Source organism: Syngnathoides biaculeatus, chromosome 9, assembly GCF_019802595.1.
Source record: "Syngnathoides biaculeatus isolate LvHL_M chromosome 9, ASM1980259v1, whole genome shotgun sequence".
NCBI classification, from domain to species: domain Eukaryota; kingdom Metazoa; phylum Chordata; class Actinopteri; order Syngnathiformes; family Syngnathidae; genus Syngnathoides; species Syngnathoides biaculeatus.
The window spans coordinates 20,406,493-20,421,445 of record NC_084648.1 but is presented as its reverse complement, the minus strand read 5'-3'; the positions used below and the strand labels follow the sequence as shown (position 1 = coordinate 20,421,445).

General features: G+C 42.5%; 2 protein-coding genes across 4 annotated transcripts; one reads left to right on the top strand and one right to left on the bottom strand.

Moving 5' to 3' along the window:
* Window positions 1–395: 395 nt before the first annotated feature.
* hgsnat (heparan-alpha-glucosaminide N-acetyltransferase) lies at window positions 396–13,020 on the bottom strand. 3 transcript variants are annotated; one of them, XM_061831181.1, is made up of 18 exons: window positions 12,705–13,020; window positions 11,079–11,197; window positions 10,865–11,001; window positions 10,246–10,361; window positions 10,096–10,165; window positions 9,930–9,999; window positions 8,560–8,663; window positions 8,294–8,370; window positions 8,177–8,207; window positions 7,933–8,093; window positions 7,754–7,869; window positions 7,507–7,628; window positions 5,840–5,966; window positions 5,663–5,749; window positions 4,099–4,176; window positions 2,893–2,963; window positions 2,697–2,809; window positions 396–1,443 (listed from the first exon to the last, which is right to left on the bottom strand). In XM_061831181.1, exons 2-18 carry the CDS (start codon window positions 11,157–11,159, stop codon window positions 1,262–1,264), a joined length of 1,743 nt encoding a protein of 580 aa, XP_061687165.1. In that variant the 5' UTR covers window positions 11,160–11,197; window positions 12,705–13,020; the 3' UTR covers window positions 396–1,261. The 3 variants fall into 3 exon arrangements, with proteins under 3 accessions (XP_061687165.1, XP_061687164.1, XP_061687166.1); XM_061831180.1 differs by lacking the exon at window positions 12,705–13,020 and adding an exon at window positions 11,995–12,308; XM_061831182.1 differs by lacking the exon at window positions 12,705–13,020 and adding an exon at window positions 11,488–11,931.
* dctn6 (dynactin subunit 6) lies at window positions 12,475–14,828 on the top strand. Its single transcript, XM_061831186.1, has 7 exons — window positions 12,475–12,643; window positions 12,843–12,907; window positions 13,027–13,132; window positions 13,939–14,024; window positions 14,132–14,179; window positions 14,292–14,434; window positions 14,578–14,828. The coding sequence occupies exons 1-7, from the start codon at window positions 12,615–12,617 to the stop codon at window positions 14,668–14,670; spliced, it is 570 nt and encodes a 189-aa protein (XP_061687170.1). The 5' UTR covers window positions 12,475–12,614; the 3' UTR covers window positions 14,671–14,828.
* The last annotated feature ends 125 nt before the right edge of the window (window positions 14,829–14,953 follow it).

Genomic DNA, 14,953 nt, shown 5'->3' with positions numbered 1-14,953 from the left:
GAAGCAAACGTGAAATTGTGAAAAAAGATGTACATTTCCACGCCTCGCGAAAAAACGTTTCCTCATTCCGCTGATGACGACGTAGCTTCAGCAGCATCTGCAGGATCAGGATCTCGCTCAGGGGTTAGGGATCGAACCCGCAACCTTTGCATCGGGAGACAACCCCTCTACCAATGCTGGCTAGCTTCTCAACCTCGTCCGTAGTTTGTAATTATTCAATTTAAAAGGAATAATCCATGAGATTGGAGTGAACATTTGACAAAAACCGTGACGAGATACAAAAATTAAAAGTATACCCACCAAAAATATTACATTTACCGTATGCACGACAAATACATGTAAAATATTTAGCAGGAATAGTTATTGCACACCAAAAGAAATGACACGAGGTGCTGTGAGGTTTCTGTCAACTGCTATTTATTATACAAAAATGTCTGAGGACATTGTAAACAAGCAGCCGTCTGTGAAGCCCACACAGTCAAAGTCAACATTCCGGATTGTTCCAAATCCGAAAGAAACTCCGGAAAATGAAATCATTATCATTGAGAAGTGACTGAATCAGTATTCCCGAGACGTCGGCAAAGTGGATTTGGCAAAAGACCAGTCAAGGTCAAATAAAGTGGAAGAAATTAATAGGACAAAAAACAGCCAATCTATTTTGTGATGACAATTTTCAGGTACGTGCGCCAAAACTGTACACAAAGATAATAATTCGGTAAAAGAACAAATGGTGAGCTTTAATCCCCATCTGGCTTCAACATTTGGCAATACGTAGCTTTTACTGCATCGTGGAGACCTACAATAATAGCTGTCGCTTCACAGCTATTCAGTCAAAACAATTTCAGCTTCCCGTGAAAGAGAAATATTAAAAGTGAGGGCCGCGCGTTTGCTGCCGGGTGACAACTGGCAGGCTGCAAAGGCGCCGGACAGCGCCACGCCGTCACTTTCGTACTCGGAAACTGTGCAAATTGAGGAATCAAAAATGAATTTTTAGTGTTGCGGGGGGAATGAACCGAGACAGCCATCATATTCCCGATATATCAATCTATTTTGGTCCCAGTTCTTCCTGAGTCACAAGACAGCTAGCAGAGGTCAGCTGCTAGAAAGCTATGTGAAAAGTCCTTTTTACACCATAGATGTGAGCAAAAGTTAAAGGAAAACATTCATATGGATTTTGACCAGAGGTGGTTAAAAAAAAAAAAAAAAAAAAAGTGCCATCGTTTCCATTTTACAAGGTCGCTCCGCCGAGGTTTGACACCTCTTAGATTTTCCAGAAGATCTTTTTCCTATACAGCACGAACGAGATGAGGACCCAGCAAGAAACAGCCACCAGGTTCTGGGTGAGGTGCTCAGCGTGGGACTGAGTGTTGACCATGCGCCAGCGGAAGGGGAAGTAGTCCTCAAACACTTCGTGGCCCACGTACACCAGGATGGAGTTCATGCCTGATTTCAAAATATCAAAAAACTAAATATATTAGCATTTCCGGCCTATAAGCCGCCACTTTTTTCCACACGCTTTCAAACCTGCGGCTAATTTGTGCATTTTTTCTAACGGCCGCAAGGCGGCACTCGAGCGGAAAAGGTAAGAGCAATGCCGGTGGAATAAATGTGGCGAGGAAGTGACTTTTTTTTTTTTTTTTTTTTTTTAAACGGCCTTGTTAGCGCTGTGCTGCTGTGTTACTGCCGTGTCTCAGTGATTTTTACCAGTATGTTTTCTTTTAACCGGCACTATTAGCGCCACGCTAGCGTGTTGCTGCCGTGTCTCAGTGATTCGTACAGGTATGTTTTCTTTTAACCGGCCCTGTTAGCGCTGAACTAGCATTAGCGCTGTGCTACCGTGTCGCTGCTGTGTTACTGCCATGTCGTACATAACAGCCCCTATTATCACCGCACTAGCATTAATGTTAGCGTCACGCTAGCATGTTGCTGCCGCGTCTCAGTGATTTAGGTGTTTTTTATTTTTTAAAACAAGCCCTGTTCGTGCTGTGCTAGCGCATTGCTGCTGTGTTACTGCCGTGTCTCAGTGACTTTTACCAGTATGTTTTCTTTTAACTGGCCATGTTAGCGCCGTGCTAGTATTAGCATGTTGCTGCCATATTACTGCCGCGTCTCAAGCGATTTTTACCAGTATGTTTTCTTTTAACCGGCCCTATTAGCACCATATTAGCAAAAGCATCACGCTAGCGTGTTGTTGCAGTGTTTGTCTTAGTTATCTCAATGATTTAGGTATGTTTTTTTTTTTTTTCTTTCTTTCTTTAACCGGCCCTGTTAGTGCTTCGCTTCCGTGTTGCTACTGTGTAGCTGCCACGGCTGGTTTTTTTCCTGGTATGTTTCTTTTTTTTTGTTTTTTTTTTTTAACCAGCCCTGTTCGTGCTACAGTGTTGTTGCTTTGTTATGCTAAGCTAAGGTATTAAAACTCTGTAAACATCTGTGTATCCCGTGTTTCAATGTGGGCACTTGCGGCTTATGTATGTGCCAAATGGTATTTCCTTTCCAAATGTACTCGGTGAAGCTTATAATCTGGTGCGCTCTGGAAATTACGGGAAGTGAAGGACAAGCTGACTGATTTTCATTCTTACTTCCTGAAACAAACACGGTCGTCAAAAACGTCAAATGTGGAACACGACATATTTTGTGTATTACGAAAAGTCCATCAAAGTGCAATTTAATGTCCTGACGACGAGGGCCGTGCACACCTGGGTAAAAGAAAGGCGCTCCAGACCACCACTTTTTCACATCTACGATGTAGTAGACCACAACGAGCAGTACGAAGGCAAAGCAGGCGACCGTTGTCACGTAGGACACGGACCTGGAAATGAAGGACAGAAATGTAAACAAGTACAGTAGGTGCTGTATTTCCATCATAAAGCTTCAAAGAGCAAATTGTATTACCAGAGGTTTTTATTGACAGGAATGAATCCCTGGTCTGTGGAACACTTTGTGAGAACAGCTGATATGACACCCTGTGTGTTACACAAAATATTGTTTGACTGCATATAACCGCATTGTCCATATGGATATGAACATCTTCACAGCTAATAATAAAAAAAAGCGCAAATCTGACATACAATTCGGAGGCACAAATTAATTGCATTCTGGGAAGATGAGAATTTGATAAGAATCAAGATGGTTAACACTGAAATAGTTGTATTGATTGAACAATATTCATATGAATTAGGTTGTAGTTTGCAATCATGCAATACACGCGCTTTGAAAAAAAAAACAGAAATAAGATAAGGCGTGCGGCCCGACCAGCTGACCCACGACGCACTTTGTTATTGTGAATTCCTACACTGCTGAAAAATAAACGGAAATAACATCACGCGCGCCACCCGACCCACGACGGACTTTGTTATTGTGTATGACGCAGACGGGTCCCCGTAGATACATTTAATGACGTTTTTTTTTTCTTCCGATTTAAGACTATTAACCCCCAATCATGGCTGCAAAGAAGTGATAATAGATAAGTAATTTGGGAAAAGTAAAGAACTTCTTCGAAGAGATTTGATACAATAGTTGGTAGTTTTGCATTGCTTTTTTCTTGTGAACTTTAATAATGCTCTGTTACATTCACATTTCTGCATTTTTGTTTTGTTTCGAAGATTTTGTTAACTCAAGTTACAAGTCAGTGTTTTTGTACCTTACATTTTTTTGTAATTGTTATTGCTTGTTTAAAGTTATTCTGCACGTTTGTTAATAAAAAAAAAAAAAAAAAAAAAGTGTACTAGGCTGGGGGCCGAGTCGCAACAGATACAGCAATGCGCTCACAGCCTAGCTACTCAACTACTAAAGCATACAGTTTAAGCAAAAAATAAATATATTTCTTTAATTATTTCATTATATAAAGTATTTAAAATATACATGTATTTCTACTATGCAGTTTATTATCAGGAAAAGCTCCAAAAAAATGCTTTAAAAAGCTCAATTTTTAGGCATGGAATACATTATTTCTTTTTCCATTAATCGTAATGGGAAATATCGATTTGGTCATCAAACCGCATTTTGGAACGGACTGCGGTCGAGAACAGAGGTTGTACTGTACTTGTAGTTATTGTAATAAAGTAGCAGTTGAGAGTAAATGAAAGTAGATGTGCTCACCAAAATGAGACCCCAAATGAGGAACCTTGAAATAATACTTGAATGAAGATCTCGGTAGTGTAAAATAATCTTTCCTGCCTGTGAAAGTTGAACGGCGGTTAAAAACTCTTGCAGAGGGTTCCTCGTTGCACTTATCAGCATGTGGCGAAATCTTTGGGACGTTTCCGTTCGGAAAGAAAACTGGAATGGCACGAAAATAACCTCCAAAAATGATTTAACAATTTACTAGAAAAATAAGAAATGGAAATCATAACTAAGTTTTGAATTGTTTTCCAACAGAATTCTTTTGAAATAAGTGCTCCTTGTATAGATGTGAGGACTCCCAACTTTTAGGGTAGAAAGGGATGCATGGAAATTACACCTGCCCCCAACATCCCCACTTCCACCTTTTCTGGGTGATATAGAGCTCGCGCAGGTGACGTCAGCATTTTTCACAGCGCCATATTGCAGGTCAAAAAGAGATGCTCGACACTGAACCGGAGCACAATATTCACAAGGCCCGAGAACTGTTGTGCTGTTTGTTGTTACAACAGACGAGACAGACATCCAAAGAGGTCATTCAATGGAAAACCAGCTGAAAAGACCAGAATAGATCGATGGATTTTGGCAATTAAACATGATGAATGGTGCCCAACCAAAATACACACACGCCTGTGTACCGACTGCTTCATTTCAGGTAGGAATTATTCTTCTCAATCTCAAATTTCCAAGAAGTATTTGTAATGCCAAATTGGCTCAGAACAATGCGTTTAAAAAAAAAAAAAAAAGAAGGAAAAGACAGTCATCTCTAACGTACACGGGTTAGGGTTGCGGCCACACGTTAAACCTCTCAGACTTGCTTTTTTTTTTTTTTAAAATCATACTTAATGAACGCAAGGGGTCATTTATTTAAATATTGGCAATCGTATCGAAAAAAATCCGAGTGGCTCCATCACTATGTGGGATTTATTCTTGATTGAGAACAGATCCAGCAACAAAGTCTTTGTGTGCGTCCAGACTTTTCTACGCTTTCAAACTCTTCCATGTAAATCTCGACGACTTACTCACCAGATACGTGTCTAAATCCAGTTGTCCAAGACCGACAAAAAAAATCGACTTGGGCATTAAAATATGGATCCTCTATGCCGAGCGTCTCTCATTTTTCCACGTACCTTCGTTTATTATCACCTTCTCAATGTTTAACGGTATCGGACAAAAGTCTGGACGTCGTGGTATAAGACGTATTTTCGTGTCGTCTCCAATCGATTTGGCATGTAAGGCCAGTGACGCAAGTGCACGAGCTCTATAGGTTGAAGATTTAAAAGTCTTGCATATTAATGGTTGAATGCTTTCTGATGAACAGAAAACAAACAGAGCTGATGTGACTTTGCCAAAAGCTCTCTGCTTTTGTCTCACCAATCCAAAGGAGATTCTCCCACTAGCTTTCTGGCTCGTCATAAATGCATTTTGGCAAATTCCAGTTTTGCCAGTGACCCCCACCTTTCTTTGACAGAAAGGTACCAAAAATTTGGCCAACGCTGAAAAGACTAAAAATGTGCTCACACAGACACAGCCGGAGATGTACCTGCAAGCCAAGAAAAGCCATGACGATGGAGTTGATGCTGCCGAGAACCCCCTCGGGATCAAACGGCATGTGGGAGCCGTAGATGACCTTCAAATGGAAAACAACTTCAGTCGCCACAGTCAGTCATTTTCATATGAGTCAATTTGAGTTTTTCAGATGTAGCGGTCTCTCACTAACCCTCGCTGAGGGCGTCTGGTAGATGTGGTTTTCTCCGAGGAGCCAACGGTCGACGAGACCCGCTGCTCCGCCGGTGCAATTCGGATACGCCCCCATGTCCCCAATCCCGCCTGGACCAAGATAGCCACTGTTGCAAAAGAGAGAGTACTGTACTGTAAAATTTTCAATTAGCTGATACTTGCTTCCTCTGATTTATGTACAGAACTCTTCAGATCGGCCCCTAATTTTCAATTGAATTCTGTTCTGAAGTTCTGCCAAAACCTCTTCTGGTGAAGCCGCTGCTTTGTTTATTTCAATGTACTGTCATTTCTGGACTATAAGCCGCACCCGGAACATTTGGAAAGGAAAAACCATTTTGTACATACATAAGCCGCATGTGCCCGCATTGAAACACGAGATATTTACAAAAGAAAGACGGTACATAGAAAGAGTTTTCAAAGTTGTAATAATATGCCTTAGCATTTTCTTTCCAAACAGTGTCTGTGACGCGGCAGTAACACAGAAGCAATGCGGTATTAACACAGCACTAACAGGGCTGGGTAAAATAACATACCGGTAAAAGTCACTGAGACGCGTTAGCAACACGGTTCAGGCCACCTGCTTTTAATCTTTTTACATTGCTTCAGTTCTTCCCGCGTCTCACCATCGATCCGTTCATGCCAAGCTTATGTGCAGCAGCTGTTTCCTTCCTTATCTAGCAGCTCGACTGCTTTTAACTTGAAAGCTGCGCCATAAGCATTTCTTACATTTTCCATGATGAGGGTCTCGTCATGCAAATTTTATTTGTGCACAAAGCGCAAAGTTACATTAAACTTCCGTCTTCCTCGACACATATATTCCACCTGTCTCACTCTGACCTTTTCTGCTCGAGCGCCCCGCTGACCGTGAGGAAAAAAAAAAAAATCCATAAATTAACCGCATTATTGCATAAACCGCAGGGTTGAAAGCGTGTGACAAAGGTCACAGCTTATGGTCTACAAATTACGGTAAGGTAGATGTCGTCACGCTGAAAAAGTGATTATAAGTGGCTCCATCTTAACTCAAACCAAAGTTCCAAAGCTTGCTTGTTCGGTTGTAACCCAGCAACTAGAGAAAAACATATCTACCGTAATTCCCGGCCTACAGAGCACACCTGGTTACAAGCCTCACCGAGTACCTTTGTAAAGGAAATACCATTTGCATCTGTGTAAAAGCCGCAAGTGCCCACATTGAAACGCGAGACGTTTACAAAGAAACAGAGTACACAGAAGAGTTTTAACGCCAGCACGGTGGTAATGCTAACGCCGCGCTAGCGCTTACACTAACAGGGCCGGCTAAAATAAAAAAAAAAAAAAAAAAAAAACACATTACCGGTAAAGAGCACTGAGACACGCCAGTAACACAGCAACAACACGCTAGCACGGCGCTAACAGGGCTAGTAAAAGTCACTTCCTCGGCACATATATTCCACCGGTCTCATTCTTACCGTTTCCGCTCGAGTGCCGCCTTGCGGCCGTTAGAAAAAAATGCACAAATTATCAGCAGCACCGCATAAAAGCGTGTGGAAAAAAGTCACGACTTGTAGGCCAGAAATTCCGTGCATTGAATTGCAAATGCATCGGTGTAAGTAATCCACCGTTTTCGCTACTTCCACTGCACACAAACACACCCCAGCATGTCTGACTCACGTTGGGCAGCCCGGTACAGGAAGTAGAAAAGTTAGGCAGAGCCAAAGGACTTCTAGGAGGAGCACAAAGATCCAGGCTGGCCAGTAGAGCAGAACATCAATGCAAGCGGACCACCATGCATCCTGGGTAAAACAAAGAGCCGTGGATTTCCCCAAAGACATTTCAAGAAATAAAAAGAACGGCTGCAATTAGAATCCATCAATATCTCCATAGCTCTCTAGAGCGTGCGTATAAAAATGTATCAAACCGTTGGTAGGATGTCAAGATGAGCCCTTGCCACCAACAGATCCAGGCAGGCTACCGCAAGGTACGACCAGGCGAGGCGCTGCAGCACGCCCGGGATGCGCAGGTTGTCCCACGACACTGCGGCGGGGTGAAGGGGATTACTCACACGGCTGAATGCGGGCGAGCACCAAAGACACTCACAAAAGCCCCGGCAGTAGTTCGGATTGATGACGACGACGCCGATGAGGAAAAGCTGCAGGCTCCTCCACACGACTTTCTTCAGCAGCGAAGTGCGGCTGGAGCCTGAGCGCAGCATGGAGTTGATTGAAAGCGCGATGGACGTTCCCATGATGAAAACGAACCTGAAAGGGCAAGTCGAGTGCTCTAGAAACCATGACGACAGCAGGAAAATGGACTTGACGGCTGAATTTGGTTGGAGCTTTACCAAGGAAAGACCAGATCTGCGACCGTTAGGCCTGGAGTGATACAAAGAGTCCCTTTTTTATAAACACGCAGAAAGGGAGATTTAAGAATCTCATTTTTCCGGGTTGGTCGAACTCACCGTTCCAGCTTTCGTGTCTGAAGAACCAGTATCGTCCTCCTCCGTAGTTCACAAACACCATAATAACCAAGGAGATCCTGTCAAGTCATTAACGCGACAGCACGACTCCAATTACTGTCCAACCGACACTTCTCGAAAGCATTTGCTCCAAAAAAATACAGCGCTTGCCAAAACTTGACAGTTGACATAATTGCGAAATCAAACCAGAGGAGAAACAAAGACGTTGAATGAGTCACACGACTCAGGATAACCTGGGTCAGTTTTACCCTCTGAATGTGTCTAGAGATCGCAGCCTCTTACTGGGACTGGGCGGGGGCGGAAGGATATTGTCAGTCACCGGCGTCACCGTCCGGCCAGGGGAGCCCAACTCCTGGAGACAGGAGACAGGAGACATTTAGCGGGCAGCGCAACGGAGACGGGAGAAAGGCCACATTAAGCAAAGCTTGCATCAACCTTTGCTAACTAGTAAGCACGTGACAGCCAAATGACTCAATTACACCCGTCTGACAAGGTATGTAGAGCTCGTCCACGTGACGTCAGCATATTGCCGGTCTGAGCTGCTGGACATTGAACCGGAGAAGAATATTTACAATACCTGAGACCTGTTGTGCTGTTAGTTATCACAACGGGTGAGACAGATGTTCAAAGAGATCATTCGATGGAAAACCAGTTGAAAAGACGAGAAAAGATTGATGGATTTGGGTAATTAAACGTGACGGATGGCGCCCAACCAAAATACACACACACACACGACTCTGTCGTAATCGCTTCATTTCAAGTGGGAATTATTCTTCTCAATCTCAAATTACCAAAAAGTATTTATAATACCAAATTGGCTAATTTGAGGTCAATGCGTGTTGAAAAAAAAAAAAAACAAAACTTCTGCTGCAGAGGTTTACGGAGGTTAAGTGTGGCCTCAATCGCTTCCGTGTACGTTCCGTGGAGACGACTCCATCCTCTTTTTATTTTACCAATCATAGTTAATGAATGTGAGTTTGTGTAAAACCAGGGGTCATTTATTTAAATATTGGCATTTGTATTGAATATGAGCTGAGAAGATTGATGGATTCCGGCACAGGTTAACGTGTTCCGCGTTCTCGAGCCGTCAAAACCGTCACTATCTGGGATTTATTCCTGATTGAGAACAGACCCAGCAACAAAGTATTCGTGCGCGTCCAGACTTTTCTACGCTTTCAAACCTTTCCGTGTAAATCGCAACAATTTACTCATTAGATCCATGTGTAGATCCAGTTGTCCAAGACAAGCAGAAGTGAAATAACGGTCCAATTTCTTATCGGCGAAAACATCGACTTCAGCATTAAATATGGGTCCTCTATGTCGAGTTTATCTCATTTTTCCACGTACCGTCGTTTATTTTCACCTTCTAAATGTCTGACGCTATTGGACAAGACTCTGGGCGTCGTGCTACAAGACATATTTCCGCGTCGTCTCCAACCGACTTACCGTTGAGCAATGCTTAGCTTGACCGGCAATATGGCGAGGTACACCAAAGTCACGTGATTTTACGACGTAGGTGCACGAGCTCTATAGGACGTGCACGTTTATAAAAAAAAAACACACACAATGTGCTTCTGAAATGATTGCAATCGGCACACATCCTCGGATAAATACTCACAGAGTTGATCAACCTCTCTGTCTCCATGGTGCCACTGATCCTGAACAGGACAGCCTTTACTATATCGAGTCTTTGAAGAGAGAAGCAAGTTCATGAGAAACTTCAGTTCATAGTCAAAATGATTTTCATAAGGCCATCGCTTCTGTCGCCAGTTATCGTGACTTACGCGAATATTGCTCTTCCCAGAGCAGATAATAATCCCAGTCCAGCAAAAACAAGGAACGCGACCAAGATGGCTGTGCAGAGATTAGAACACGATTAATACTGCGTCAACATATAAAATCATGTTTATCTGCGTCTTTTGCAATGGACTTACGGATGTAACTATTGACTGGATCCACATCAGTCACAATGGAGCAGTTCACCACAGAGTTACTTGTATTTTTCAACCACAGAGTGTAGTTGCCCTGCTCCCCAAAATGAAACGGAACCCTGGAAATCAAAGTCAACTTGACCGGCGCGCACGTAAAATGCAGAGGGAACAAACGAGTGGCAGTAGCTATCCTGAAGAAAGACATTTATCGATGAATCTAAAGACCTGAAAATGTTTGGGTTTTTTTTTTTAGCAAGAGAGCATGAAGATTATTAGCAAACGACGACCACAAAGATTGACCTCTGGAACAACGGGGGAAAAAAAAAAAAAAAAAAAAAACCAGCTGAAAGACTGGTCTTGGTTTGGCGTATTAGACTGAAGCGTAGAGCAATCAAATCAGGTTCAACAGCCAGACGAGTCCAGATCTAGTATTAGATACCATTGAAGAATTATGAGTGTGTATCAAGATCAAAAAACAGATTAAGTGATGGAGCGTAAACGGCAAGAGCAGGGGCAGTGCTATGACCTGGAGTTCGGTCCATTATTCATTTTATTTCATACAACATCCACGTTCACTGGTCTAGTAGAAGACAATGATTTTGTTTTCTCCCCTTCAACTTACGTGCAGAGCTCCTGAATGACAGGGGTGCTGTTGACTTGGATTTTAAGTCCGTGCTGCGTGCTAACGATGAATTCTTCTGAGCTCGGCTGACCTTGACTTGGCTGAGCAAGGACCACCCCAAACTGCTGATAAAGACACTAACACGCCCAAAACGAAAGAAAATGGCAATTATGCACAGATTACGACAATTAGGCAAATGCGGACGTGCGGCTACCTGATAGCACCGCCGGGACACCCAGTACACGGCCACCTCGGTATCCAGTTCGTTGATCACTCTCAAAAAAGCTTCGTCCATCTTCAGGGTTGAGCGCGGCTTAAAATGAGATAAGCCAACTGGACAGGGAAACACAAGCACATAATCACAGCCAATTTACGTGAAAGTGTTGTGTGCAAATGATCCATTGATGATGAAGTTCCTCCTTTTTTCTTTGGAACTGACCACACCCACATTTTTAACACAGCAACAGGGATTTTAGAGCCGTGAAATCTGATTCAAACCACGATGTTTATCACATTTAAACGTGGCATAATCAGTTATGTGCTTTGCAAAGGGAGGGGGGAAAAAAATGCTATTTTCTCCCGCATCAGATCATAAACTAAGTTACAAAGTCAAAGCGTCTTACCTCCCAGAACTGAATCCCTGTCAGAATTATTTGATTAATAAGACGTAATGCGGACTTGGATGGGCAAAAATGAGATGACACGGTAATCTTGAATGCCTCCAAAGAAAGAAGCATGTGAGCAAAGCCCGGTGGGTTGGCTTTGCTTTGTGACGGCTGCGCAGTCACACGCTCATTTAATCCCGCAAACACCCCCGAGAGGGAATTTTAAAAGTCTGAAGGTCAACTTTTGAAGCTTTGCGTAAACACGTCGATGGACGAATGCCACTCGGGTTTTGTGACAATTTAAAACTTAGCTTTCTATGTTATATTAGAACGCGGGTTTTATCAAATACATTGTAATTCGTCAATGGAATGGACCCAGTCCGTTATATATATATTGTATGTATAAACGCCGAAAATTTGTGCTATTTAAACCGGGTTTAAAGTGCTGTGATTTAGCTTTTCGACCGATAGCTAACCTAGCTTGCAAGTCAAAAAGCGAGTTTACCTTTTGCAAAATATACTTACAGGAAGACAGCTCAGCTTTTAACGGTGCCACACAAATGGCTAATATTAGCGAGGCGATACATGACAAATAAAAGAGCTCCCTTCCTTTTGCCATTTCGTTGTCTTGTGCCCTCGTAGCCTCGGCGACCGAAGATGTAATGTTTTTGTTTATGTTCCTTTTTTCCATAGCAGACACATTTCACTTCCGACTTTGGGCCTCTTCTACTATTAGTGGAAGCGAGGAGGGTCAAAGTGCATTGGGAATGCCAAACAACTGCCATTATTTGTTCAGTGAAATGTTTACCGGTACACGTTTTGTGTGCTATTTGGTATATTATTCGATAAAACAATGGCGAAAGTGTGTCGGGTTGAAAATATGGCAAAGATAGCTTCGTGACCACGACTCATCCATTCGGTACTAATTCCAAACGTAATCATCTCGAACATTCATAAACCACACGGGATTTTCCGCGTTTCTAAAAATAACCGTCCTAGATTGAGACGAGCAATGACGACACTGCAAGAGAGGAGTTAAAAAATTAGCCCATGCCCATAATTTGGTTCGGTCGTGTAGTCGATTGTCGAGCGCCGCGCAGTCGATTTTGCTTAACGGCGACTGCCTTCTCATTTCGTCCATCGCGATGGCGGATAAACAAACCTCTCAGAAAAGGTAGTATGAACACTGACTTGTACGTGGCGCTCAGTTGCCTGATTTAGTGCATGTGACGAACCTTAAGGAGGCGGAAAAAGCCTCGTTGAAGCCAAGCGAAGCTGCACTGTTGGGCGGCTACGCGATGTAGCTTGCTAGCTGCGCCCGTTTTCGCTCACGTCTCTCTGCGATGCGTGTTCTGTTTCTCCCCCTTTGTCAGCGTTAAGATCGCAGCTGGAGCTGTGGTGTGTGTTGAGAGCGAGATCAAAGGAGATGTGACTATAGGTAAGGTGATTCGCGTCGATGAGCTTTTGAGCAACGTCACTGTGGACAACAACGCAGCGAGTAGGGCGCAAATGACGTGCAGCTGCTCACAATCGGAATCAAATTCATCCTCCACCCAGGCCCGAGGACAGTGGTCCACCCCAAAGCCCGAATTATTGCAGAAGCGGGACCCATCGTGATCGGAGAAGGCAATCTGATCGAGGAACAAGCCGTCATCATTAACAGGTCACACGCAATGGCGCACATTGCGTAAAGAGCAAATAAAAGCACACGTTACATATTCAAAACGTGACGCTGGGGTAATCTAAGTTAGCTTTGCGCAGCTTTCTTGTTCTTGCATAAAAAAAGAATATACTGCGGGATTTACCACAACACATGTACATTAGTGAATATTCCATTTAGCAAGTAAGATGTCCTTGTCACAGTTTACAAACCAAAACGTGCATTTTTGCAAAGTAAGCTCAGCTACAAAAACATTCTACATAAATCTGCAACGTTTTTCATGTGACTGATCATTAACATCGTGATCAACATGTTAGAATCCCTATCCATACTGTACTGATCAATTAAATGACTCTAAACATTGCATTTGTTACTAAAAATTATTACTCATTTAAGTATCTTTCACTTTTTTTTTAATCTGTTACCCAGGAAACATCACACCAGGTGCTTACTAAAAATTACTCATTTAAGTATCTTTCACTTTTTTTTAATCTGTTACCCAGGAAACATCACACCAGGTGCTTACTAAAAATTATTACTCATTTAAGTATCTTTCACTTTTTTTTTAATCTGTTACCCAGAAAACATCACACCAGGTGCTTACTAAAAATTATTACTCATTTAAGTGTCTTTCACTTTTTTTTAATCTGTTACCCAGGAAACATCACACCAGACGCCTACTAAAAATTATTACTCATTTAAGTATCTTTCACTTTTTTTAATCTGTTACCCAGAAAACATCACACCAGGTGCTTACTAAAAAATTATTACTCATTTAAGTATTTCACTTTTTTTTTAAAATTTAATAGTTACCCAGAAAACATCACACCAGATGCCGAAGTGGAGCCAAAGACGATGACAATCGGCGTCAATAATGTATTTGAAGTCGGCTGTTGTATCTTTTTTTTCCCTTCGGTATTACCTGTCAGAATAATAAACTTGCCTTTGCAAAGATTTTGACCTGTCCCAAGTAGTGCACATTTTCCTGAACTCGTTTTCCAGTGTCCCAAGCCCTGAAAATTGGAGACAACAATGTTATAGAATCGAAAGGTAATTTGCACCTCCGTTGATGATTAGAAATGCATCCCAAGAAGTCAGCCATTGTTTGCAAGATAGCTTTTGTATGAATGATCGCCTCAACGTAGCGCATCTCGTTTTCTAGCCGACGTCGGGAGGAACGTCATCCTCACCAGCGGCTGCATCATCGGGGCCTTCTGCCAGGTCAACACCTGCGAGGTCATCCCCGAGAACACCGTCATCTACGGTTCCGGGTGTATGAGGCGGGTGCAGACGGAGAGGCCGCAGGTACTTGGTTGGACACATTGGTGGGTAGGGGGGAAGGATTTTAGCCTTTAAAAAGGTTAGAATGTTGATAATTTTGTTGGAAAAAAAAAAAAAAAAAACAGCCCTTTGCATAAACATTTTTTGTCTTTTTTTTTTTCTTCCAGCCTCAAACACTTCAGCTTGATTTCTTAATGAAGATTTTGCCCAACTACCATCACTTGAAGAAAACCATTAAAATCAGCCACACTGCTAGTTAGTTAATCTTCCAAAAAAATGAAATTGTGGAAGAATAATGTATATATTTATTTTCATCAGTACTCTTCCTTAATGGTATTTTCTATAAGCCACAACAGTTTACCTTTACCCCGCTGTGCAAATATGAGCAGATACAATAAATGTGCAAAGTTTTCACTCAGGACGGACTGTATTGAGTTGTAAAGCGAGCGTACACATTTTAAGCGTCGACGCTTGCTTTATTCCAGCAGATTTTGGTGTGTCACTGTTGGTGTAGAGAATATAAAATGGGGTAGATGGCAACCA